The 26,759-nt window shown below is 43.7% G+C and overlaps 1 protein-coding gene across 11 annotated transcripts in view; it reads left to right on the top strand.

Annotated features, from left to right (window-relative positions):
• LIMCH1 (LIM and calponin homology domains 1) overlaps positions 1 to 26,759 on the top strand; it is an 860,130-nt gene that overhangs the window by 768,396 nt on the left and 64,975 nt on the right. For 10 of the 11 annotated variants that reach the window (XM_085642190.1, XM_085642189.1, XM_085642188.1 and 7 more), the window contains one exon: positions 11,150 to 11,242. The exons of the other annotated variant lie outside the window; for it this stretch is intronic. In XM_085642190.1, coding sequence (XP_085498316.1) covers positions 11,150 to 11,242 — 93 coding nt within the window. The remainder of the gene's footprint in view (positions 1 to 11,149; positions 11,243 to 26,759) is intronic. 11 annotated transcript variants of the gene reach the window in all.

Below are 26,759 nucleotides of genomic sequence, written 5' to 3'. Positions count from 1 at the left end.
AAGGCGAATAAGAGCATAGTAATGTAGTAATCCTCCTCTCACTGGGCTGACAGTGTCATTTTCACCCAGCCCGGACCTATCAATCTCCGGTTAGAGTCCCACAATCATCCGTCGATCACAGACTCTGTTTTAACTGCAACATAGTTACTGAAGAACCGCTCAATGCAGCCACCTCTAAGCTCCACTCTAGCTCAACTCGAGCGTCCACGGGTTTTCCTGGAATCGCCTACACTACGGCTCCAAGGCAGTGTATAATTCAGGCTTGTTTCGTACCCTTCCTGATGATGATCCTAGTATTGTTTTAAAAGGATCGAAACGTCGTCGACCTCTTTAAACAGTATGCACATCAAAACAAGTGCATTAACTGTTTTTCCAGAAGCTTGCCCTAGTTATTCATATTGGCTACAAGCTACTCTTGTCTTGCCTGAAATGTTTGTGTCTAAATGTAATTGGTATATGTTTGTGTAGGATGCAGGACTGTGTCCCACTTCATTACTGTGCTCTTATTCGCCTTGCTTTTTTTGATTCATTAAATTAAGTGTCTGGCTGGACATCTTAAATATAGCGCTGATTCTAGTCTGTATTCATCATATCTTTATTGTGTTTTTTAAATAACTAGTCCGTAGCCATAAAGATGCTTTAACTTAAGACTGTTTGTGAATGGGTACATTTCTTGTAGCTGTCTCCCTATTCGGCGTTCATTTTGTTTTTTTAATTATTGAGTACCATTCCTTGGTGTTTAGGACTGGCAGTGGACGATTTATTTTGGAGCTTCAGAGTTGGTTCATTCTTGCACGAAACAGAAGCAGTGAGTGGAACTCTGTTGTGCCCTTACATTACACTCACTACCTGTACATGGCATGTCTCTCAGAATGCTAAATGAATTCAAGTCTAGCTTGCTTCATAAATTTAATAATTTACGTCGCTTTGTTGTTTTTGTAAATGAAAATATAGGTTTTTGTTATGCTACAAAATTATTGACTAAAAAGTAGTGAAAGACATTTACCGCTCAGACAAAATGGCATCAGTCACCTCTAATTAAGTATATAGATTAAGAGTCGCTAAAGGTAGTGATGATGATACAGCAAAAAGATGCTAGTCGAATCTAAAGTTCACCACTCTAGTTTGAGTTGTGCTATCTGAGCAGAAGAGTTGCATTGGTAGAGTTGTTGCTTTAGAGGTGTGTAAAAGCTTCCAACTTTATCCCAACCCAATTGTGTCTTTTTTAATCCATGCTTAGTTTAGTAACTTGATGAAATTGCCAAAAAGTCTTATGAAAAAAAAGTGTGAGAAGCAGGGTGTGATCGACGTGGAAACAAGATGGTCAAGAAATACTGGTGCTCATAAGTAAAGCCACAGTCTTGTGCCTATTGTCACTCCCTGGGCTTCTTTCAAATCCACCACCTGTGGAAGACTTTGTGCTCCATGGGTAATCGGTTTGGGGGTCCTGCTGCTGTGACGGAGGCACAGACTTTAATCCCGCTCAGCCATCCAGCTTAGCTCAAAAGCTGTGGCATGTGTCCGGGCACAGAGAAGTTAGAAGCCGGCAGTTGCAAATCTTCGGAACGGTAGGGCTGCTGGTGCAGCAGTGTTCAATTGAGAAGGTATAGATAGATTTAATGATAGCTAGGGAGATAGTGGTTTCCCCTGTGCATGCTCAGACGGCCCCAGGACCCGGGTTGTCCCGAAACCCATCCCTAAATTAGGGGTCTTGACTGTAGTCTCTCTGTTAGGAGGAAAAGTAGGAATTTTACATACTTTTTGGAAGCATAGGTGGCAAGACTGGAGGCATAAAGTTAAGATTTAACAGAAGAAGACTGTCTCACAGCTGTGGAGAGAGAGCCCTGATATGCTCCATTACTGTGCAGCATTCATACGTCATAGAGAAAAAAATCTCTGTCAAAAATACTGCGAAAGCTGTGGAATAGATGTTGGAAGGCCTGCCAGACAGGGTACAGTTTTTGGATAGTAGCAGAGCTCAGCCCCTAAGACTCAGTCCTTGGAGCAGAAGTCAAGGCCTTTTGGGCAGTACAGGACCTATTGTCCATCAAAGGTAACAAAAGGAAGGGCATCCTCATGAAGGATGCAAAATAGGAAACAACTCATAAACTTATGAAGAGTTGCCCACTTCAAACTGCTAGGTGTCTACGCCCAGACTCCAGAGGCCTCATATGGTGAAATAAATTAAGTGCTATGAGAACTATTGCAACCTGATGAGGGGCCATCACAGCCGGTGGCAGTGTAGGTGGTATAACTGTCCTCTAAATATCCTGGCTTTATGTTGGTGGGCGGCACCACGTTGATTATCTTTAAATCATCAAAGTGGAGAGAACAGATTTAGAGGGTGACGATCAGAATGAAGGTTGTATAGTTGGATTATAACCATCTCCAGTTATTCTTGATTTGAGTCGGGCAAACATAAGCCAGAAAAGGGCGTTACTGGTGCAAAGAACAGCTCGATGGCGAAGGGAGTGGTGGCATCGAAAGTGTTTCCAGTAATTGTAGACTGGAGCGCCCTGGGAAGATATTGATGAGGTCATCTACAAGATGTCCTGGAGATTGCTGTTATGGGGCAGGTAGCAGAGGTCAGAACCTAGAGTCTGTGCTGGGCCAAATGAGTTAAGCTGTTTTGGGATACACCTGGTTGAGAGCTCATAAACAAATGGGTGTTCAATTGTGGGCCATTAGGAATCAATGGATGTTGTAGGAGATTGTAACGATTATATTGCTGCTGTTCGGCATTCAGGCCATGAAAGTTTTTTATCAAGAATATACTCAGCCAAAAAAAGTGTCTGGGAAAAAACATGCAAAAAGTGAGTTCTGTAGCTTAAATGCAATGCAAAGCCTATGTTTCGTAGAAGAATATTACCACAAAAAAGGTTAAGGTGAGAAAATTCCCATTTTATTTTTTGTAGTCCTCACACGCAGGAAAGGTATGAATAGTCCACAAACTTTGCAACTTCATGAAGCTGTGAACTTCACTCAGTTTCACCAGTGGAAATTTAATTCTGATCATCCCTAATTTTCACCCCTATTTTGTTTTAGAACCATTTGGCTTCTTACAACTGGTCAAAAACGTACAATGAAGGCCCTAGTCTTGACCTCCTTCCGAAAGCAGTACCAGAACTCCAGCTTTCTTGAAATCTATCGGCTATGTGGTCATACCACATCCTACTAAAAATCTCTATCAACAGTGTGCCAGTAAGTGGACCTATAACCAGTTGTAACTAGCATTGGTCCTCCCTTCCATCTGGTATCACCTGAACAAATTACAGCAGGAAGCTTTCATTCAGTCTCTAACAGATATCCTGAATCCTACTTTCAACAATCCTGATGCCGTTCTTGATAATTTGATCTTAAAGTTAATCAAGGCCCTAGACTCCCTTGTTCCTCCACTGTCAGAAATTGCAGTCCCACATAATCTAATAATTTGGATACAGGAAGCCTGTGTCAAATGAAAAAGGCAAGGTGAACAAGGCAGAGCATTATAAAGGAGGAGGATCAAAACAAAACTTGACTCTGTCACCTGCCATGTCCCTACGCCAGAGGAAGCACATCTGTCTGCACAAAGTCAGAAAAGAATACTACCAATCTTGCCTCTGAATCTTGCCAAATAACTTTTCTACACCTTAAAGGAGCTGATATCTGCTAAGGCCCTTTATGACCTGTTTGCTCACTGATCCGACTTCAGTGATAACCTCCTGCAATTCTAAAGGCGCAAATTGTTGATTCCATTGGGCGAACCTGATGCATAGTCCTCCGTCTCCCTCCCCTTCTAGCAGTCACGTTCTACAAGAATTTGCACCAATCTCTGAATCCAAAGTCAGGATCATCTTGATCCCCTTCAAGAAGGCTTCTACGTCCTTTGACATTAGCAACACCATAGTCATCAGTCTTCGCCTTCCTACATTATCACTCTTTGAAACCAACTATATAAACGGCTCCTTAGCAAGTGGGGGTAATCCTCCAGTCTGTTAAGTATGCTATTATTACTCCCCAAATTATGCTGTTCTCGTATATGGCCTAAAACACCATGTTCATACTTCCCCCTTACAGATCTCTCCACTGGTTTCCTATTAAGAAAAGGGTTTCTTTTTAAAAACTTGTCCTTGTCCACGATACATTACATAATGGAATGTTGAATTACAATTCTAGCTTCTTTGTTCTTTATCAAGTCTCAGATCAGCTAATAGAGGTCTGTTATTGTCACATCACTTCAGATATAAAAGATAGGGTGGCGGCCCCCTTCTTTCCCATGCCACCTCCCTATGGAACTTGCTACCCAAGCACCCGAGACTGGAAAAGGACTACTGTCCTAGAAGCACCATATCACAGCTTTATCATAGTTCTACCAGTCGGACGTCTAAGGTCAGCTGTTCTTTAGACTCCCTTTACATCTAGGCTCTAGACTTCAGCAAGCCCAAGGCTTTGACATCAGTGTGAACTCTTAGGTGGGACTATTACACAACATCATTGTGGTAGACTTAAATTGAAAGCACTACCATATCTAGCTATATCCCATATTCAAGATACAAATCCATGACCATCTAGTTACAGAGAGCTTCTTGGTCTACTGACCTCTCATGTTGGTCTGTGGACATCATAGGTCCACCCAGGGAATAAGAGTCTTCACTTTCCAAACAAGGGCCTTTCAAGTACAGTGCCTCCAGGTTTCCTATAACAAAGGACCTACGATTACCACACAGAAAATAAATGCTTCAGAATGATGGCTACAATTAGGAATATGAGTGCAGCAGGTCTCCTTCCCATTTCAGGTATTTAATTAAAGGCATTTCTGAAGGGCAACTGCTAAAGGAAAGATGATTGTAATTGTGTGGCACTGTTATGGTTAGGTGACATAATTTTGCAATACGCTGTATACTGTTTCAATTCTACCTTTAACTATAAAACATCTGATTGACCTTAACTTAAAAGTGCCAACATCTGTGTAGGCCTTTTCAACATAATAAATAAATATTAAAATATATTTATGAGCATTGAAAAGAAAGTTCAATACAGAACATAGCTATACTTTGTGCAAATAGTGCTACAAGGAAATTAAAAAAAAAACATTACCACCGATGAAATAGTAAATGTCTCTGGAGAGACAAGAGTTTTTCCTTCCCAGTTAGCTCCCAATATGATGTAATGCTGTGCTCAGGGCCGGTAGCATCCTGTCTGGCCATCCCAACAAGAACGTTGTCCTTAAAGTTAATAAATCTGGCTGTTAACCTGCACTTAGTCCCTTAAAACAGTTCAATTCAGACCCTGAGCAGGCTGCTCTGCTGAGTTCTCGAAAGGGTTGTCCAAGAAATGTCTTTCTCATAAAAAACAATCTGGGCGCATATAAAAACAATGCACAAATGATTCCTTGAAGTATGTACAAAAGCGACAGGCTGCATTCACTCAAGCATATTTGCATTTTTGGACAATTTCACCTATATCAAAAAGACCAAGACAAAGTCTTGAAAACGGAGTTTAGTTTTTCAGGAATATCGACAACGTTCCGAACCTTTTGGGGTGCTAGTTTCGTGTAGATGGCAACTGTTACAGTTACAGCAAACAGATTATGCTGCTTTGATTGTAGGATTTGCAGACCAAAGATTCTGGATTTTGCGTTCAGCAAATTGCTGGGAATCAATAAAAAGTTTTGATAAGAAATGCTGTGGTTCCGTGGTGGAATCATCTGCAGGTCGCGGAGATTGGCTTTAGGAGCGAGCACCAGGTCCAGTGAGTCATTTATCAGTATGTTTATGATGGAATTCACAGAAGCAGCAAATTTTAAAACGTAAAGTAAGGGTCCAATGGGAACCTGATTTGCATCTTGTTAAGGTTATAGAGTCAGATCTAGTAAGTAGCGGACCCGGGTGGGAGTTAGCCACCAACCCTAGTTCAGTGGGGATCTGCACTGGAAATTGTTCATAGATAGTTTGAGAAAGAAATCTATGAGGGCCTCCAATAACTGCATAGAAGGGGAAATAGTGTTTCCTATTGCTTTGGGGGAGAGAAAAAAGTTCACAATTTTAAACGACTTTTGTGATTTATTATTGTGATTTATTACATGCCTCTCAGATGGTAGATGCATTGAAGAATTTCTGAGCCTTCCGATTAGCAGCGTAATAGCTTTTCAAAGCTAACTGGTAGATAGCTTTTTTCATAATTGGACCTCCATTTCCATGCTAGTCTTATACATAGCTATTTCTCATACATAGCTATTTCTCGAACTTGTGAGCGTTGAAAAACCAAGGAGCGGATGAGTTTCATCTTTTTGAGGTAAGAGAATTTAAAGGAGCAGTGGTATCTAGGGCGTCGACCAGCCAATTATCGAAGGTGACCACATCATGCTCTAAGTCCCCTGTCTTATAAAAGGGGGTAGACTGTAATCTCTCCATAAGTTGGGAGTCTGACATTTTATGCCAAGTTCTGGAAGTTTTCTTTCAGTAATTGCACACTACAGGGACCTGAAGAGAGCACATTAAAAGGAACCAAAACGTGGTTAGACCGAGTAAGCTTCAGAACAGGATTGATGAGGACTGTCAAGGGATTTGCTGAAATGAGATCAAGTGTACAACCTGCATCTAAGTTAAAACCTTCCATTGAGAACTTAAACTGCTGCACAGGTCTGTTACTCAGATCGTCCGCATGGAGGTTGAAATCACCCAATAATAAGATATTGGCATGGAGAGGCGATAGTTGACCTAGTGCATCGGCTAATAACTGTACGGAGGCAGTCAAAGCGTCAGGAGACTGTGACTAAGCACCCCAGATAGTGCAATAGAAGGGGCTAAAATAATAGTAAAAGCCAGCCCGTCAATATTATTTACATTAATCAATTTTGAAATAGAATAAGAGTAGGAGGAGCAATGTATAATTGCCACTCACCCCCATTTTTGTTCACTCTATCAATATGTAAAAGTCTGGGGGAATAGCTAATGCAATGTCAGTAGCCAAACAATCCTTGATTAAAGTTTGTTAGAAACCTCAAGTCCCAATGGTTCTCGGCTAGCAAATTACACATATGTAGGGCGTGTCATGGTAGGGATCGACAGTTGATAAGGCAGGCAGAGAAGGGGGACCCGGTAAATACATGGTTGCAGGAAGCAGTGTGTAATTGTGGCAGGACTCCCTGGCAGCATGGCTGGCTGCGATTCATACGCGGAACAGGCGCAGACTGGCTTGCCTTAGGCGCGCCAGTGGCACATCCGCGACATCCTGCAATTAATATAGTGAAAGGACACTGCGAAACACTAGAGGAATGCGGAAGCGGAGTTGTGATAAAGCGCAAAGGGCCCTTCTAGAGGTCGAGCATTTCTTCAAAATGTCCGAATTGCTAAAAAGATTAGGCTTTTAGAGGATATATCGCTTCAAAATGTAATGCTGTTAATAGATTGATTAGAGCACCAGGAATTATCTTGGAGTGCTTTTAATAACGTGAGAATGTTTTTTTATAACCTTTATTTATGATTGTAATAACGTTGCAACAGTTATACATTTTCAAATGACATAAACAAGTGGTGGACCGCAGCAGAGTACGCATATATGAGCAGGACCTGCCGACTATTGGAATATCAGTGCATTGGGAAAGTAAATGCATATCTCTCATCCCTAACATCTTACTCTTCCTCCCTCATAGTCGTGTCCCGCTGGTATTTGACTCTTGTGGGTCACCCGCGTCTGGTTCAGGGTTTAAACATGCATTGCACAGCTCCCTCCATTCTCTAAGGTCCTCATCCAGTCTGTCATCTCTATGGCTCGATTTCATGTGGACTTCTTCCGAACTTTAGAATGTTCCTACGATTTAGCTAATCTTGCATTCCTTGTGAGTGGCTTTAGTGATATGATGGAGCCTTGATTTGTACAATTGTTTTCCATTAATCTCTCTAGATTTGCACGAGGTGCTTGATCTGGGGTCTGTGATGTTACTTGCTTCACATTCACCTATTCCCTCAGCCAGGTTTGATAGGGGCACCTCACCAAAAACATTAGCAAGGTCAGCCGCTGTTCTGGTCTGTTGGCCATGCTGATTGAATTAAAATTACTTTTATTAGTGGAGTTTTCCCAGGCTCGATCAGAAGGTGAGTGTGGGACTAGTTTGCCTCAGTTTTCTGTCACCTACATCGTTTGGGTAGAGACTGTTGTTACAAGTGTTTATTCTGAGTGACAGTTCCTTGGTGCGCCAAATTTTCTCCATGCGACATAGCAATGGAAGCACCTTTTGATATATTTTGTCCTGTTAGGGGCGTTGAAAATGTGTGTGGGTTGGCAGCTGGAATGAATGTCCTAATCTCATTTGGGGCTGTATTTTTTGGACTTGTTAGTCATGTGGAGTTTGGTATGTATTCTGGTGCTTCGTCCTTTTTGTCTATGGAGGAACCATCTGGTTGTTGGGATGACATTTGAGGAATTGAAGTGGTTTGTGAGGAGAACAAGGGATATCGTTTGGATTCAGGAGGTTCGTTTGGCCCTTTATGCTACTCACTGGTGGGACCTGGTGCTCTATTTTTGTATTTATTTAGTTTCCTTAGTCCCTTTTGACTTTTATTGGAAATAAAGGTGACAAACTGGTCTTTTCAATCCGTATTCCCTGGGAAAGGCAGAAGTTCAAAGTTTCAACTATCGTTTTTGGCATCTAGAGAAGTTCCTTTGGTAATGTCCCTAGATGTTGTTCCGCATGTGAAATCTTTGCTTGGGACTTTTAGGAATGACGTATTGGGGGATTTAGAGATTAAGTGGTCGAAACAACTTTGAGTACATGTTTTATCAGCTTCTCCTACCGACTGTTAGATTTCACAGTATGTTGTCTTATGAGTGGGTTTTTAGTCCGTGATAATTGCCTTGCCATTGTTTGAGGATGGAATTTCCATCCGGCTTCGAGCAGCTCTTCACCATGAGCACAATTTTTTTTGTCTGCTTTGATTTACTCATCAATTTGTTGAAGGAGACAGATGGGCAGTCTCCAGTAAGAAGGGTGTTAGTTCTAAAGTCCTACACTACAGATTGAGGGATGGAAGTGACAGTGGCAAGTTTATATATTTGTGAGCAGGAGCATGGAGCTAATAACATGACTGTTTCGTTTTGTACCTGTGTAATGAGTTAGGTCAGTTTATGCAGGTTGGTTTTGATCGATCCTATAGCCCATTTCTTTTTCTGAGCTGTGGTTAAATGATTTTCTAGGATCAAATTTTGCCTTGAAAGGGCTGATATAATTACGTTCAGCGCAGCAGAAAGCTCATGCCAACCTCTGGAGTCAGTTCAATTCAATGCCAACTTCTGGAGTCTTTTGTCATATAATTTCCATTGGACATAGAGACCTCTCCAACTATGGTTCCCCGGAAATCTAGATTCTAAGAATGTTTTGTTAGGTATCTGATAGGTATTTGGATCGTCTGCATTGGTAACAACCTGCAAGTTCGACTTTTTCCTCATGCTCCTTAATTTCGATGGTTTCCTCCATAATGGAGGCATTGTGTTCCTCTTGGGAAGTATTTGAAGTATGCAATTTGTTTTGATTAGGACTTGGGCTGAGCACATTTGGAGAATTCAAGGAGCTGTTGTTGGATTTGATGGCACGTGGATGGAAATTTTTTAGTACTACTTTGGCAGCTTTGTGGTTTTTGCATTGTCTAATTCATGGCGTCAATGCTTTGTAGAAAATATAAAACTTTGGTATGTGCAGACAGTCGTATCTTGTTTTTCTTATGTTGGTCTTTTGCTCTGTTTTGCTTAATTTCCTACTAGTGACTGTTCAGTGTGTCAACTATTATGCAGGCTGTGGGCGGGTGATTGGGCAATACCTACCGCAAGTACCAGCAAACTCCGGCAACAACACCCGCGGGCTTCTGAACCCCCTCGTTTTCTGGGCTGTAGGTGGCAGTAAAAGCAGTGTTATCTTAGCTCCAACGCCACCCATTGGCGGGGACAGATGAATCTGACTTTGGGAAAGAGTTTCTTTGGTTTGCTGAATACAGTTCTACTGCTCTGCTCCTCCATGCCCCTCCCAGCGTCCGGCATTAACCAGTCGGCTCCAAGCACAAACTCCTCTTAGCATCCAAATTAATATTTCCCTTCATATTGTAATGATGGTCTTATTCTAAAGTAACTTTCCTTACTCCTACTACCCCATTAGTGGTGAAATATACAGGAGAATACATGTTAACCATCAGAGAACTCCTTACAGTTCATCCCTATAAATTCTACTGCAGAATGTCAAACACATTTCATTATAAAAGACTAGGCAGCTGACCCTCAAATTCAATATACCACATCACTCATTCCCATAAAATGTAAAACCAACATGGGAAGAAAAAGAAGAAAGCAAACAGGAGAAGGAGAGAAGATAAGAGACCAGGGAAAAAGAAGAGAAACAAAGGGGAGCAAACAAGAGAATTAGAAGTTACTTCTTGAGCACAGGCTCAATATTCTATTTGTATAACTTGACCACCTTTTGAGGTGCAGAATATTTGGAATTTCCTGCCCAGGCTATTGGGAACTTTATCACGACTTTATCACCAGTGTTAACCCGCACATCAGTCACAGCACACACAATGTCAAACTGAATCTTCCTTTTCATATGAGCAGACTTGTCCCATAGATTCCTCACCAGCCTTTTCGCTAGCTCATCCTCGTAACCAAAATGTAGCAATGATTTGAATAACTTACTGATAAGCTTGTTGAGAAACAAAAGGTTAATTCTAAAAAAGCTTCAACCACCAAGAAATCCTCCAGCTTACCATTCAAATAATTTTCTACAGTTCATAGAACTACGTTCTATGATCGAATGCCAAACAAATGCTTTTATAAAAGACTAGCTGACCCCAAATACAAGACACCGCAGATGTCAACAGCATACAAAGCACTTTAGGGCATGCTCGGATGTAATTGATTTCTAGTAGTGCGCAATAAAATTGAGATGCCAGATATTGCAATAAGCTTCTATGGCTGCCATGTAGCCTATTTGTCATGCTGATCATCTCATTGCAGTCATGTAGATTACATTAAGACCTCTTCGCACTACATACTGTTGTCCATCACACCTACCACTTTGAGCCGTACCACTACCAGCATAAATTACATCAAAGGTGCTTGAGCATTTCATGACTTGTGTTGCATTATGTCGTTTTGAGCCCATTGTACTACAATTCTGTGACAGGAGAGGTACCAGAAGGAGCAGGAAAAGCTGAAGGATGAATGGGAAAAGGCCCAGAAAGAAGTAGAAGAGGAGGAACGTAAATACTATGAGGAGGTACTCGCTATGCACGCATTGGCTACATGCAATATGTCTTTTCTGTTTTGCTAATAAAGTAGCTTCCAGGCACCTGCATGTTTGTCTCGTTTTTATTCATTTTGTCTTATATTTGTGGAAAGAAGGCATGGCAGTGTAAGCGTCATACTTAACCTTTCCCTTAACAAGACTTTGAGTTACCTCACTGGAAACTCATGCTGGGCAATTATGGTAAAGTTTGTTGAGGCGGATGCCCTTAAATGAATTGCAGGTGAGCTGTTTATGCATTTGTAAAACTCGCATCATATGGCTTTCAAATGCTGAAAACTTTTAATAGGTGGAATTTAGCAAAACTAATTTCTGAGCAGGCATCCTGTGGGTGTTGAAACCACAACAAAATGTATTATTGCTACCTATTTGAATGGTTCTTAAAAGGCATTCCTCTAGAATACTGGGTGTTAAATATCTTCATATAAAACTGGTATCAACCAGAACCTCAACAGCCACAATATTGTGAAATTAGGAAATATAGGTAAGTGTAGATAGCTAAGCATAGATTTACTATTCTCAACTCTCCACATGTCGCATATGCCTTGATCTGTGTGTGTATATGTATATGTGTGTGTATATATATATATATATATATTACCTACTGGTGATCGCCAGTAGGTAGTTATAGTTAGGACCTATTATCCATAGGAAATCCGCAACATTCTATTTGGAATAACTTTGGCGCCAGTTGACGAATCTTCGCGAAAGTTTCAAAACTCGTGGCCCGGTCTGGTCCGCTCCTATCCTGAAAGTCTCGGGGTGATTCGTAAAGGGGGGGCCGAGAAAAAAGGGGGGTTTCCTCATGCAATTTTCCATAGGGACCGTTAGTCGCAGCTACAGCCCGAACTGCTGAACGGAATTACACCCACTTTGGCAGAAAGGTAGATCTTGGTTCACACTCATGCCTTTTGCTTAAATGGTGTAAATCCGTTCAGTAGTTCCTGAGAAAATCAAAAGTAAAATCATAGATATATCTATGGGCGTGGTGGATCCGCGCACCCTGCCGAGCACGAGCTGTATGCTAATTGGCTGTCAACACTCCAAACCAGGAAGTGTTAGCAGCCATCTTGTGCCCCTGGGACTGCCACCCCCGGGGCTTTGTGGAAATATTTGCGGGGGGGGGGGGCTCATGGCCCCCCTGCAGCCCCAGGGACCGCCACCCCCGGGGCTTGTTAAGAAAAGAAAAAAAAGAAATACCCTGTGGGGGGGGGGCTCAAGCCCCCCCCCCACACACCCCGGGGACCGCCACCTCCCTGGGGCTCTAAATTGGAGGGGGGGGGGGGGGGGCACGCCCCACAGCCCGCAACAGAGAGGGCCAGCCCTGGGGGATGGGGTCCCCTGGGCTATTAGTGGCCCTGGTGGGGGGCCAGGCAGCCCCCCTCCCCCTAAAATAATAATTTAAAAAAAATTGAAATGCAGGCCCGGGGGATGGGGTCCCCGGGACCTTTAGTGGCCAGAGGAGGGGGGGCAACGCAGCCCCCCTCCCAAAAAAAAATACTTAAAAAAAAAAAAAGAAAAGGCCTTGCCCCGGGGAATGGGGTCCCCGGGGCTGGTTAAGGCCTCGGGAGGGGGCCACGCGACCCCTTCCCAATATTTAATTTTTTCATTAAAAAAGATTAGGGGGCAGGCCCTGGAGGATGGGGTCCCTAGGGCCAAAAAATAAGAAAAAGAAGGGGGGCTATGCAGCCCCCCTTTTAAAACAAAATACCGGCATCGCACCGGAGGCCACGCCCCCTCGTTTTAGCACTCTGCAAACGCGCCCTCTGGCGCGTTTGCGGATGGGGAACGAATTCCCCTTGAATACTGGGGCTCCCTGGGGGCAAAATAGCCCATCAGGAACCTCCAGGATGCACCAGGGGGCTGCGTTGCAGAGAGGTGTTTTGAGGCCACGCCCCTTTTTACACCTCTCTGCAACGCAGCTCTGTGGCGCTTAATGGAGGTAGCTGGTGGCGTAGTTGCACTCCAGGGACCCTCAGGATTCAGGGGGGGTAATCCCCCAACTTAAAACGCGCCACAGGGCGCGTTTGCACAGAGGTGAAGGGAGGGTCCCTGAGGGCCAACTAGCCCAACAGGTATCTCCAGTATGTGCCAGGGAGCTGCGTTGCAGAGCGGTGTTCTGAGGCCACGCCCCTTTTTACACCTCACTGGAACACAGCTCTGTGGCGCTTACTGAAGTTACCTAGTGGGGTAGTTTGCCCCTAGGGACCCTTAGGATTCAAGGGGACTTAATCTCTCAACTTAGAACGGCCACAGGGCGGGTTTACACAGTGGTGAAGGGAGGGGACGGGGCCTGAGGTGAGGGGACGGGGCCTGAGGTGACGTGTGCAAACATGCCCTGTGGCGCGTTTTAAGTTGGGGAAATAATTCCCCTTCAATCCTAAGGGACCCTGGGGGCCAACTAGCCCACCAGGTGCTTCCAGTAAGTGCCACTGCGCTGGGTTGCAGAGAGGTGGTGCAGGATGTGCCCCTTTTTACACCTCTCTGCAATGGTGCTTACTGGAGGTACCTAGTGGGCTAATTTGCCCCTAGGGAGCCTCAGAATTCAAGGGGAGTTAATCTCCCAACTTAAAACGGCCACAGGGCGTGTTTACACAGTGGGAAAGGGAGGGGACGGGGCCTGAGGTGACGTGTGCAAACACGCCCTATGTCGCGTTTTAAGTTGGGGAAATAATTCCCCTTCAATCCTGAGGGCCCATGGGGGCCAACTTGTCCACCAGGTGCTTCCAGTAAGCACCACTGTGCTGCGTTGCAGAGAGGTGGTCCAGGCCCATTTTCTTTGCAAGGCAGCTCTGTGGCGCTAACTGGAGATACCTGGTGGGCTAATTGGACCCAAGGGAAACTCAGGATTCAAGGGGACTTTATCCCCCAAATTAAAACGGCCATAGGGCATGTTTGCACACGTCAGCTCAGCTCCTCCCTCCCATCACCAGTGTGCAAATGCACACTGTGGCGCATTTTAAGAGGTAGTTTTAATACCCCTGCCCTATTATATACTAGGGGCTTACAATGGAGGTCATGCTAATAACAGAGGTACCCAAACGCATAGTGTTGCCTAGTGTATGTAGGTGTTTTAACTGTATTCTAAGTGACTTTTAGCATAGCACTGGCTCTAGGACTGGTTAGTCAGAGTCAGTTACCACCAGTACCCATCTGAAAAAGTTGAGGGTAAAGGATGATTTTGCAACAAAGACTCTTTCTCCTCCTCTGTTTGTTCTTTCTGCACATCTTCCTTCTTCCGGCACTTTTCTTTCTTTATCTTTGAGGACTTCTGCAGCTTCTTTCTGCATTTCTTTTTCTTTCTGTGTGTTTTTTCTTCTTTCTTCACATGTCCTATCTCTGTAGGCATAGTTAGAAATTCGCATTTAAAAAACCTTTGAAATTCACTTAAAAAACCATAGGTTTCAGGCACGTTATAGTTAGGAATTAGCATTTAAAAAACCTTTGAAATTCACTTAAAAAACCATAGGTTTCCTGCATGTTATAGTTAGGAATTAGCATTTAAAAAACCTTAGAAATTCACAGAAAAAAACATAGGTTTCAGGGGTGTTCTAGTTAGCTGGACATTTTACTCGTACAAAACTAGAGAAATTCCCCCGTTATAGTTAGTTCAGCTAATCAGTGATGTCACTGACCATGTCATGAGTGATGTAATATGTGACGTCATCAGCAGTGCATTGCGGGGGCGCGAGTTATAGTTAGCTGAACTAACTATAACGGGGGAATTTCTCTGGTTTTGTACGAGTGAAATGTCCAGCTAACTATAACACCCCTGAAACCTATGTTTTTTTCTGTGAAAATATATATATATATATATATATATATATATATCTTCAGGGTACATAAATGTGGAGTGGATGGCTGCTTATCACCACAGAGGTGAAAACCGAATCCTGAAACAGAGCCTGCTTCAGGACTATCACACTACAGAAACTGTAAAATGAATACACTACTGATACTCGGATGAAATGGATAGAAACCGCTCCTAGTAAGATACTGCACATTACCTGTAGTTCATTCACTATATGTATTTACGCATAGAATATTTAATAGTCCTTGTATTTACACTAGCATTTGAGTAGGTTACATAGTTTGATAATCCCTATCATAAACAAGTTACAGCAGTGTTGAGCATACATTTTTCAACTACTTGGTCTGGTGTTGCATTATATGTAGTGAGGCTGCACCATACTGAGATAGGGCCATACAAAGGAGAAATATTTCCCTTACGGAGCAGTCGTGTCTGCCTTGATAGGCCACTGTCTCCGCACTGACCAGCAAGCAGCCACACAGATGGCGAAAAGACAGAGATTCTTGTGTTTGGAGGAAAGGAGGATTTTTGGTCGGTGGACTGGTGGCCTACTTCGTTGGGTGCGTGTCCGACTCCTACGACCCTGGCTAGAAATTTAGGAGTCATGATTGACCCTACCCTGGGGATGGACCAACAGGTAAAGAGGACTATTTCCACCTGTTTGGGCCTAATAAACATTTTCCGGAGGATTAGACATTATTTGTCTCTTCAAGCCAGAAAACAAATCGTCTTCGCACTGATAGGCTCCAGACTGGACTATTGTAATGCCCTCTATTTAGGCATTAACAAGGGTCTGTTAACACGATTACAAATGGTGCAGAATGCTGCGGCTAAGTTTGTATTGGACTTGCCCAAACGGGCCTCTGCTCAGGCTGCCAGAAGGTCGTTGCATTGGCTCCCAATTGAGGCCAGGATCTCTTTTAAGTCTTTGAGTCTGATCTACGGGGCTCTGGCCACTAATAGGTCTGGAGGCTTAAGGGACTTGTTGGCCCCCTATACACCTTCCAGAACCCTTCGTTCGGCCAACAAATCTTTATCAGTCCCTCGAGTTCGTAAAGCTAAGTGGGGTGGCAGAGCTTTTTCAACTTTGGCCCCTAAGCTGTGGAACACTCTGCCAGTGGAAATTAAATCTCTTCCCTCCATGCAAGCCTTCAGGAAGGCCCTTAAGACTTGGCTATTTGCCATGGCCTACCCTTAGTTTTGATCAGTCTTTTTATGAATTTTCTTTGGTTAGGCGTCTTGATGCCTTCGGGCTTAGTTGCGCGATTACAAATTTTCTTTCATTCATTGATTAATGTTGGATATCATCCATGAGTTTAAGATGGAGAGATAGGTCCATTTCTCTAAACATATGCTCCACATAGGGAAAATATCCCTACTGTCTGGTTAAATACTCAAGCATACTATTTTAAAATACTGGGTACACTACTGGAGCTGCATTCCATCATTTGGTAAAGAGATTCTTGTGAAAATCTAACGTCATGTAATAGTATTATCGGATGGATGCTTCTGCCTGTAGATTCCACACCCTTTAAATATCCCAGGCTTCTGACTGCATCTGGAAATTCTTTGATATTTTCTGCACTACTAGGGGGCGCTGGCTCCATCACAGCACCAGAAGCAATGTTACTGTGACATCACTGGAGCCGTAAAGTAACCCCCACTGGCACCTTCATGTCACTTCCCTTTTGAGGTCTCGCCTAAGCAGCGCGCATGCGCTGCATAGGCAAAAAGACCTTTTGCAATCGCTTAGGCTTTTTAGCCAAACACCTGCACGTGTTCCATTGCCTTAAATGGCAACGCGTGCACGTCTGGCGATTTACTTGCGGGAGCGAGCGGCTGGCGCCATATGTTATCAATTATCGTGGGGCCAGCGGCTCACTCCCGCGAGCAAATCGCGCAGGCCCTCTCCTCTCTTCCCTCCCCCTGCTGCCGCGCGCGCTTGTTTTAAATAATCACGGCCTTTTTTTCGTTTTCGCAGTTGGGCTTCTTTTGGTAGGATATGCCTTTTTGGGCTTCTTTTGAAGGAAGTGATGCTAGTAATTTATTTTTTTAATAATTTGAATTAGAGGTGGTAGGGGCATAGCTGGACGTCGCCCAGGCCTGGGACAGCTGCAACGCCTTTGTGATGCGAAAAGACGGCCTCTGTGCTGATGAGAAAATTCTTCCATGACTTTAGTGTAACAGCAGGACTCCAACTCATCGCTGGCATATGTGCGGCGATCCATCGCCGAGAGCCACGCGGCCTTTAAGTGCGTCACCGTCGCGTTACCTCCTGCGTCCTCCTCAGTTACAGCCTTCCGAGCATCCCTTGCTCCGGGCTAGGTCCCGTCCACCGCCGTCTCTGCAGAGTACCACTTCTGTGTCCAGGCCTACTGATCTAATTCTACAACCCACCTCGGGCCAGCGCCGCCACCGAGGCCGCCATGAGGGCTGTAAGTGGTTGCTTGGGGGTTCAATTTGCTCTCTTTTCCCTGTGATAGACTATGCTCTCCCAGCCACCGCACCCACCTTTCCACGGGATAGAGCTGCTCCTCATCTCTTCCCTCACCCCGTGTTGACAACAGCTCAGGCTTGAGTATTCTTGAGTTATCGAACAGGTCATAGACGCAGTCAGAATCTTATGAAAGTCCTTTGAAGTGAATCCTACGCGTGGGGACCTTTACACCTTGATTTTGAGAACTACCTGTTTTTATTTGGTGCTTTAGTTCTTTGTCCCAACCGTATTCGCCTTGGAAAATAAATTTCACTGCTCAGTTGTTATTAATATTTTTGATAACGTATTGAATTTCTCACGGATGTAATCTTCTGTAGGTGTTTGTCCATTAGATCCAAATGGTTATGCTGGAATTATATGGGTTCTCAGGAGGTATAATGTTTTTTTCACTGGCCCCTTTTAACACCAATGCTTGTTTCATGGTCCCTTTTTGGTTCTGAGATGCCACATTGTGCAGTGTGTTAGGAAGGAATTTCAACAAGTGTTTAACTTTGGCTAATCCACCCGAAGGGAAGAATCTAATTGAAAAGAGTGGACGATATATGGCACTGTCATCGCTAGTAAACTGCCTAGGTTGGACTTCATGTACAGTGTTTCTGCCAAGCACTCGCATCAAATTGTTTTTGTAGGGAAAGGGTCAAGGGCTAATGGGGCTGGTAGTTTTATGTGGAGTTTGATAGGAGAGGGGCATCGTCCTTTTAGCACTACTGTCGGTGCTCTGTCTCATATCATCTCGTTCTGTTTTTACTCGGGGGGAGAATGGCTATCTACAGAAAAGGAGAAAGTAACAACCCTCTCAGTCTGCTGTTAGATTTAGAGATAAGGATGTTTTAAACTACTAACTATATCAGGGTAAACATCCTTGTTGTATGGAACATTTAATGGCCCCACATTCTGTCTGTTCCTCTACTTAATTGAAATGGAGTTGTCAAGTGGAACAAGCAGTGCAACGTCCGAAGACAGACTCTACAAGTTTGACAAACGGTGATCCACGATAATGTAAATCTTTGCACTTCTTGAACTTCACAGCTTTGTTTTTATTTATCTTGAGGTATTGTACCTGGATACAAAGCTTTGGTTAAAAAAACACTGACAGGCTAGCTTGCATTTGAGAGGATGTGCTGCAAAGAAACGCAGATGAGGCCAAGAAAACAAGCATTGGCATAGCGAATAGGTCTCACTTTTGGGACCTTATAAGTATTTAGTTATGCAGCACAATATCCTTGGTGCAACAACATGAACTGTTGCATGGCTAAACACTTATATGGTCCCAAAGGCAAGACCTATTGGCTATGCCAATGCTTGTTTCTGTTCCGTTGATGTAGATCTAGAGCTTGCTCACCTCTAATTGTTTTCGGTCAGCAACTTTCAGCGATTTTTGTCAGATGTTCAAAAACAAAAATACTTTGGTGCAGTATAGGGATGTCGACCCCCTACCCCTCCATTGAGGCAGATTTGTTAGCCTTTAAAGATGCCAGTGGCTGAATATGGGAATTATACCCCCTATCCCCCAGGCATCCTTCCACCAGAGACCACGTCATACCATGCCCTAGTACGGAAGGCGGCATACATTTTAGAATTGCCCCTGCCATCGCTAGAGGTGAGTTCTAACCTCTCAACAGAAGTTTTATACCCCATTTCTCATATCAGAACCAATGCACTCTTCAGTGGTGCCATTGCGGATCCAGTGATGGTGTGGTGGGAAAAGCCAATCTCGGGCCCCTGCAAAAAATCGACTAGTGGCAAGGTGATATAGATCATCCCCAGGAGACCTGACTTTCCTGTTTACACATCTCTCCTCAGTGAGCCTGGTGGTACAAGTGTCTTGTTCCTCAAGGTTATCTCCTGGAGCTTTCACTACCACTCTTATAGACAAGGAGTCTATGAAAGTAAAGTGATTCGCAGAGAAGGCATTCTCAACAGAGGGATTCAAGGACAGTAGAGCTACTACTAGATCTCAAGGACTACAAACCCAGTAGCAAGCCTACAGACCACTTCAAAAATGTTGGGGATTCGTCAGAGGCTTCCCTTTACATAGCTTATAGCAAGGCCAGCAGCATGAGCAACACCACCAAGACCCCCTGTTTAAGCAGTAGCAAGGTCGTGGCAAGGGTAGAGGCCAAGCTTTAGCTCTCCCTTCCACCCTCCTCTCTGCTTTCTCCCCAGCCTCAGGCGGGAAGCAGCCCTAGTTCCCTCTTTTGGGCGCATTTTGCGCCTATTCGAGGATGGTTATCCTCCTTGCCACAACCCTGGGAAGACATATCTTTAGACCAATGGGTATTGCAGCTCATGGAAAGACTGCATGCTCTACCCTTCCAACTGGCCCTAGACTCATTCCCCTCCTCGTCTTGCCTCCTTTCTGCAGACCACCTATGCCTCTTTCAGCAGGAGGTAGACCTCTTACTGTAGAAAAAGTCGGTGGAATTGGTGCCAGAACAGGAACGGTGTAAGAGGCGCTACTCTCTTTACTGCTTGGTCCCGAAGGATGGCAGCCGGTGTCCGATCCTAGATCTCAGGGTCTTGAATTGGTTCCTGTGCAAGTAAAAGTTCAGGTGTTGCGAGTGCTTGAAGCAGAAGACTGGATGTTGCCTGTCAGTTTACAGGACATGAATATTTACATACAGATTCTGCAGTCACACATAAAGTACCTCCACTTCACAGTAGGATCCGTGCTTAGCATGATTTCCACTCCGTGAGTCTTTATGAAAGTGATGGTGTGACTGCTGCCCATCTCAGATTATCGCCAATCTCAGTGTTTCAGTACTTGGACGACTAGCTCTTCAAGGCCACGTTTTTGAAGACTGAGTTGTGCCACCTGCAGTCAACTTCGTTGTTGCTGAATGACCTGGGATTTTCCATCACCATGCCTAAGTCTCACCTGGAGCCCTCTCAGGACATCCTGTTCATAGGAGAAGTACTCAGCACTATATCAAGTTGCGCCTTTCCTTTTCCTCAGAGGATAAGGGATATTCAGGCAGTAATTACAAGGTTTGCAGCTTCCTGCATTGTCCTGGTCAATCATACACACTGGCACATGAGGGTCCTCAAGTGGTGCCTCCACAGGCAGTAGTTCTTGGTAGCAGAAAATTCACACTCCATAGTAATCTCTGGAGACACAACAGCGGATTTGAAATGGAGGACTGTTGAGGAGAACCTAGTTCAAGGGATGTGCTTCCAGGTCCAGGCCTTACCAGCTGTGACCACTGTGGGTATAGTCTCTTCCACTCTAGGGTGCGGGAGCGCATCTGGAGGAACTGGAGAATCAGACTCCTTTGGGCTCCAGAGGAGCAGATGTCCCATATCAATCTGCTGGAGCTGCAGGCAAATTAGCTGCAGATGGTCCTCATATATCTTAACGGGCAACAGGACCGCGAGGGTGTCTATCAGTAAGTAGGGAGAAGTAGTGTCACATCTTCTCTGTCACGAGGCAGTACGACTCTGGTCTTGGGCGCAGAAGTATCAGATCTGGTTGGTTGACAACCATGCAACTGGTGCTCTGAATATCAAAGCCGACAGACTGGCTCTGCTTCACCTTGCTGGCCAGGAGTGGTGACTTCACCCGGAGGTGGTCCAGAACATCTTTTCCATTTTGGGCACACCTCGAGTGAACTTATTGCCACTCACAGTAATGCCCACTACCCTTAGTTCTGTGCCCTCAATTATGTTGCAGGGAGCCCTGGGGTGCGTTTTGACTGAAATGGAGCTTTCCACTTCACATATTTCCTCCTAAAGCCTTTATTCCTGAGGTGCTGAGGAAGATTCGGCTAGACCATGTCCAAGTCATCTTTACAGCTATGGATTGGCTGAGAAGGTTGTAATAAGCAGACGTGGTCCATCAATCTCTGTGCTCCTGCTCTATGTCCCTCAAAGGGTAAGCATCCTCTCAATTTGAGGGACAGGTGCCACACTCCAATATCCAGAGCCTCCACCTTGCTGTTTGGAGATTGAGCGGAGACCCCTAATGCTTTTCATCCGCCTTCTGCAGTAGTGGGTGTTATTTTAAGCGCCCGCAGACATTCTTTCAAAACGGTGTACTAAGAGGTGGAGTAGGTTAGTCATGCGGTGTACAGACGATGCCGTAGACCCTCTCAGGGCCCACTTATCGGACCTTTAACAGTTCACCCTGTTGGCTTTGCAGGATTGCGCAGTGGGCACACCAGAGGGCTGCTTTTCCTCGTTGTCAGCTATTCTGTGTTTCTCAGACCAGCCTTCACTGTTCAAGTCCTCTACAGTTATGAGATTTCTGAAAGGCCTCACTCATAGGTTTTCCCTTCCCCATTCATTATACCTCAGTAGAATTTTAATCTGGGCGTTATGTTTTGGATTTCTCCCTTTGACCCCTTGCACAGATGGCAGTTGTGATTTCTTACTTTTAAAACAGTTTTCCTGATTGCCATTACTTCGGCTAGACATGCCTGTTAAATGTGCTGAGTATTAAGTCTCCCTTTACTTCCTTTTTTAATGACAAGCTGGTCCTTAGGAACAAAAGCTGCTTTCTCTTAGGGCAGTCCATCACACCTACTTTCTTCCTGCCTCCACATCCCACTAAGGAGGAAGAGAGGCCACACAGGCTGGACCCTAAGAGAGGTTAGTTTTTATGTTGACCGTACCAAAGATTTTCGGCTTCATGACCAACTTTTCATTGGCTACATCAGAAAAATGAAGGGTAGAGCTGTCCAAAAGAGGATATTGCCCAGGTGGATCATGTTGTACATCAAGATATGTTATGCCCTGGCACGCAAATAACCTCTTGAGGACATCAAGGCATATTCCACTAGGGAGAAGTCTTCAGCTCTAGCAAGTGGAGTCTCCATGGCCATGATCTGCTAAGCGACGACCTGGGCTTCCCTTCACATGTTTGCAAAATGCCACTGTTTGATATCAAAGGTGCGGAGGGAAGGACACTTCATTTGCTCTGTTCTCCAAGACTTCTTGTTTAACCAGGTCTTCAAAACCAGTCTCCCGATTGGGAGATCTATTCAAAATGTGAGGAATCTGCAGGTAGATGTTTCCTTCCAAAGAAAAAGTTAATTACCTTTGGTAAGAATCTTTCTGGTCGATAAGCTATACACCTTCAGGTTTGTCATCAATCTCGCGGACCTCCTCTTCTTATAGACCGGTTTACTACTAGAATTGAGATAACATGGTTCCAAGTTTAGATTTTGTACTGCATCCTGCTGATAAGACTTCAGTCCATCCTGTTCAACTCAGAGACAGAGAAAAAAATGGATGGGAAACTGACACCATTGGTCAGTGATGTCACAGTGGTGTTTCCTGGTGCCGAGATGGAGCCAGCACCCCCTACCTCTCAGTTTCAGCCCAAAATGTCCTGGAAGTACTGGCTACGTTCGTTTGAGAACTACCTTGTGGCCAATGATGAGAAAAGTTTGCTCTGCCAGTAGGAGGTTTGCGTTGCTTTACAACTATTTTCACTAAGAGGGACAAAAGTTGTTTGACCGTTTTCTGGAGATCATGCCTGAGCCCGTGATTTTGGGAGATGGAATAAATACATTGAAGCTGTGCATCGTTTAGGTAAACAGTTTTCGGGAGGACCCAATATTGTCCTGGAAGGGCACAGATTATTAACACAAAGGCAAATGCCACATTAGTCGTTGGATGAATATGTAGCTGCACTAAGAGTATTGGCTGTTCCATGTGAATTTGGCTCGTTACTGGATCAATATATACATGATCAAGTTGTTAGTTTTTGCTATCATAAAAAAAAAACAGGAGAATGTGTTGTGCAGAAAGAATCTCACACTAGAATAGACTCAGACTTTGGGTAATGGGATTGAAAGATATATTGTGGCATACAGAGAATTGAACAGTGATAATGATGGTGAACATTTGGGGGCTGTGGTACTTAAAAGCGCACAACATAAGAGTGGGCCTAAAAATGATATTACCTGTTATAAGTGTGGTAGGAAAAAGACATTGCCAGTTCAAAATCCTGCCCCGCGTTAGGTAAACAGTGTAAAACGCAAGAAAATTGGTCACTTTGCCAGAATATGTAAAGGGTGGCAAGTGCAGTTAATGTAGTGCATGAAGGACACTGGTCTGATTGTTTGGAGAAATGAAAGTTGTTTTGTCTTTGAAAGCAGGAGTTAAGGGTGGCATGAAAGATCCACTTTGCATGCTCAAAATTGGTGGAAAGGATGTACCTGGTAACAGAGGACACTGGTTCACCTATCAAATTGTTGATGTGGGTCTTTGTTCAAAATGATTTGCACACTGACATTTTTGCTATAGCGTATGATGGTAAAAGAATCAAACTGGAAGGGTATTTCGAGACGTGAGAGCAGGGGTTTAAGTAGCAAAACAAGATTCTAACATCCTAGGCTGGCATGACTCAGGAATGTTGGGGATGGTGATATGTCCTGGAACTGATAATCCTGTCAGTGTGTCAGAAGTCATAATTGCAAATGAAGAGTTTTTTATTTTTTTATATCCCAGAGTGTTCCATGTGCACCAGGGTATGGGCACAAAATTGTGTTAAAAGAAAACGCTTGACCTCTTAAGCATTAAGTAAGACGTCCCTTTGAGCATAAGGGTTGAGCTCAAAGCACACCTGGATGAGTCGGTGAAAGAAGGGGTGATAGAAAATGCTGACTCTACAGGGTAGGTTTCGCCCATTGTAGTGGCCAACGTAAGTCTGGTGCTATTAGTTTCTGTTTGGACTTGCGGTCATTGAAACCAAATATTTTTATTAACTACCACCCACTTACCAAAATGCAGGATCTTTTGTCATTTGTAAATGGGGCTTCAAATATTCTCTTTACTCTATTTGTGGGCAGCTTATCACAAGATGTTGCTTGGTGAAGAATCAAAAATGCTTACAATTTTCATCAGTCCTTTTGGGGGGTTTTGTTTTTGGCGCATGCCTTTTGGGCTTGGGTCGACTGTGCCAGTCTTTCAAAAACTCATTTATAGGTCATTTAGTCATAAAAAAAACAAGTTTTAGCGTACCATGATGACATTGTGGTGTTTTCCGAGCACCTTGAAGAGCGCTCTGCTAAACAGGGTTTTGAGTACCCATAGTCAACATGGGATGACTATTAGGAAGGATAAATGCTGTTTTTTTCAAAGCACCATAGATTATTTGGGATACTTCATTTCACCTGAAGGTATCAAGCCTTAAAAAGATTTGCTATGTGCTATAAAGCATGCCCTTGAGCCAAGTACGAAGGAAGAAGTAAAATCCTTTTTGGGTTTATGTGAATACTATGCTCCCGTTGTTCCAGGATTTGCAGTGATGTCTGAATCTTTCAGAAAGTTACTAAAGAAAAATGTACCATTTGATAAGGGTGATGCTGAAAACAGAGTGTTTGTGAAAGTGAAAAAAATGATTATGTGTGCGCCAGCTCTTAAACATTTTAAATCCTGAGATGGGGTGCATAGTAACAGTTGATGCACGCAACTTGGGCATTGGTGCAATACTGACAAATTATGGAAGGTAAAAGGTATACTTCACATTGTCTAAAGGAAGCAGAGCATCACTACAGTACAACAGAGAAAGAAGCCTTGGCTAGTGTGTGTGCTGTCGAGTATTTTAAAATGTTCCTTTGGGGCAGGAGATTTAAGATTGCTACTGACCATAAGGTGTTAACCTTTCTTTTAGGTGAAAGGGGAATTGGGAATGCTAGTCCCAGGTTGATACATCTGTTGTCGCATCTGCAAGAGTTTAATTTTGACATTTGCCACAATTCCAATGTCAAGAATGGCAGAGCAAATTTGTTATGTTTTCCTGTTGTTGATTCGGGAGATGAGAATGACCAGTGGTTAAATGAGTGGGTTGTTGGTTTGGTGGATGTATTGAAACACAGTGAAGTGGTTGTGAGAAAAGAAGAGTGGCAGAAAGTGGAAATGGAGGACAAGGTGTGGGAGCAAGTGAAATATTTGATTTGCAGTGGTTGGCCAGAGGAGAGCAAGTTACCAGTGGATGATTTAAGCGTTGAGGGAGTAGAGAAGGTTGTGCCTCCCAGGTGTAATAGAACAGTTGGTATGGCCAGCATTTTCTGGTCACGTAGGGTTGACATCTATGAAGAAAAAATGCAAGTTGTTTTATTGGTGGCCTAGCATGGATGTTTTGGTACATCATTTTAGGGTCATGTTCTCGATGTCAAGATACTGTGAGACACTTTGTGGTGAGAAACATACATACCTTTGTCGCCAGTGGAATTTCCAATTTTTTGCCATGGGAGAAAGTTGGTCTAGATTTTTGGGGTCCGAATACGGTTTTTCCTGATGATGTGAAGTTCTTGATTGTTTTTATTGATTATCATTACAAGTAGATATTTTTACAAATGTGTTGATTGCACTGATTTCAAGTCAGCAACTGATTTAAAAAAAATCTGTATTCAGTATTGAAGGGTTTCCTAAATGGACAGTATATGATAATGGCGTGCATTTTCTTTCATCCGAGTGCAGCATGATTTTTTAAGTCTTTTGCATTTCACCTATCACTGTTTCTTTATATATTCCCCCGTCAAATGATTTGGTTGAGAGGGCAAACAGAATGTTCAAGGAGTGTTTGCAGCTTGCTGTGCAATCCAAGTTGGATATTGAAGATACCATTTGAGTGGCTGTAGAACTACTATATAAAACCTCATTCTACAACTGGAATATTACCTTTCAAGAAGTTGTGAGGGAAATAATCCGATTCTAGCATTAGACCAGGACAAATGTGCGACACGATGGCATGTGAAATTTTAGACCAGGTTAAGCAGAGGGTGTTAATGAAACAGGAGAAGAGTAAGGTGTATTATGATGCTAAAGTGTGTGCCAAACAACTAATTAGAATCTGGTGATATTGTGAAATTCAGACGTCTTGGTAAAATTAAGAAAGGTTTGTCTAAATTCTATCTGTCCACAAGAGTGGTAGGAGTAACTAAAGGGTCGGTGAAGGTGAAAGATGGAGGTGGAGTGAGAGGAATGTGGTGTTGGTGAAGAGAGCTGTTTATTCAGATGAGTGGGAGCAGAGAAGTGGTGGCAAAAGTTGTGTTGGTTCAGAGGGTGATGATGTTGGTTTGAGTGGTCATTGTTTGGAGTACTACAGGTCTGTCTGGTGCTGGGGAGGAAAGAGAAGATGGAGTTGTTGCAGATGACTTGTCATTGAGTGGTTAAAATATGGGTTCTAGCTCAGCAGTGGAAGGTGGTGTCAGTTTGGAAACTGTAAGCGAGTT

The sequence above is a fragment of the Triturus cristatus genome, chromosome 2_2, assembly GCF_964204655.1.
Source record: "Triturus cristatus chromosome 2_2, aTriCri1.1, whole genome shotgun sequence".
Classification (NCBI taxonomy): Eukaryota; Metazoa; Chordata; class Amphibia; order Caudata; family Salamandridae; genus Triturus; species Triturus cristatus.
Note: the sequence above shows the minus strand (reverse complement) of the source record. Positions and strands in the feature narration are given on the sequence as shown.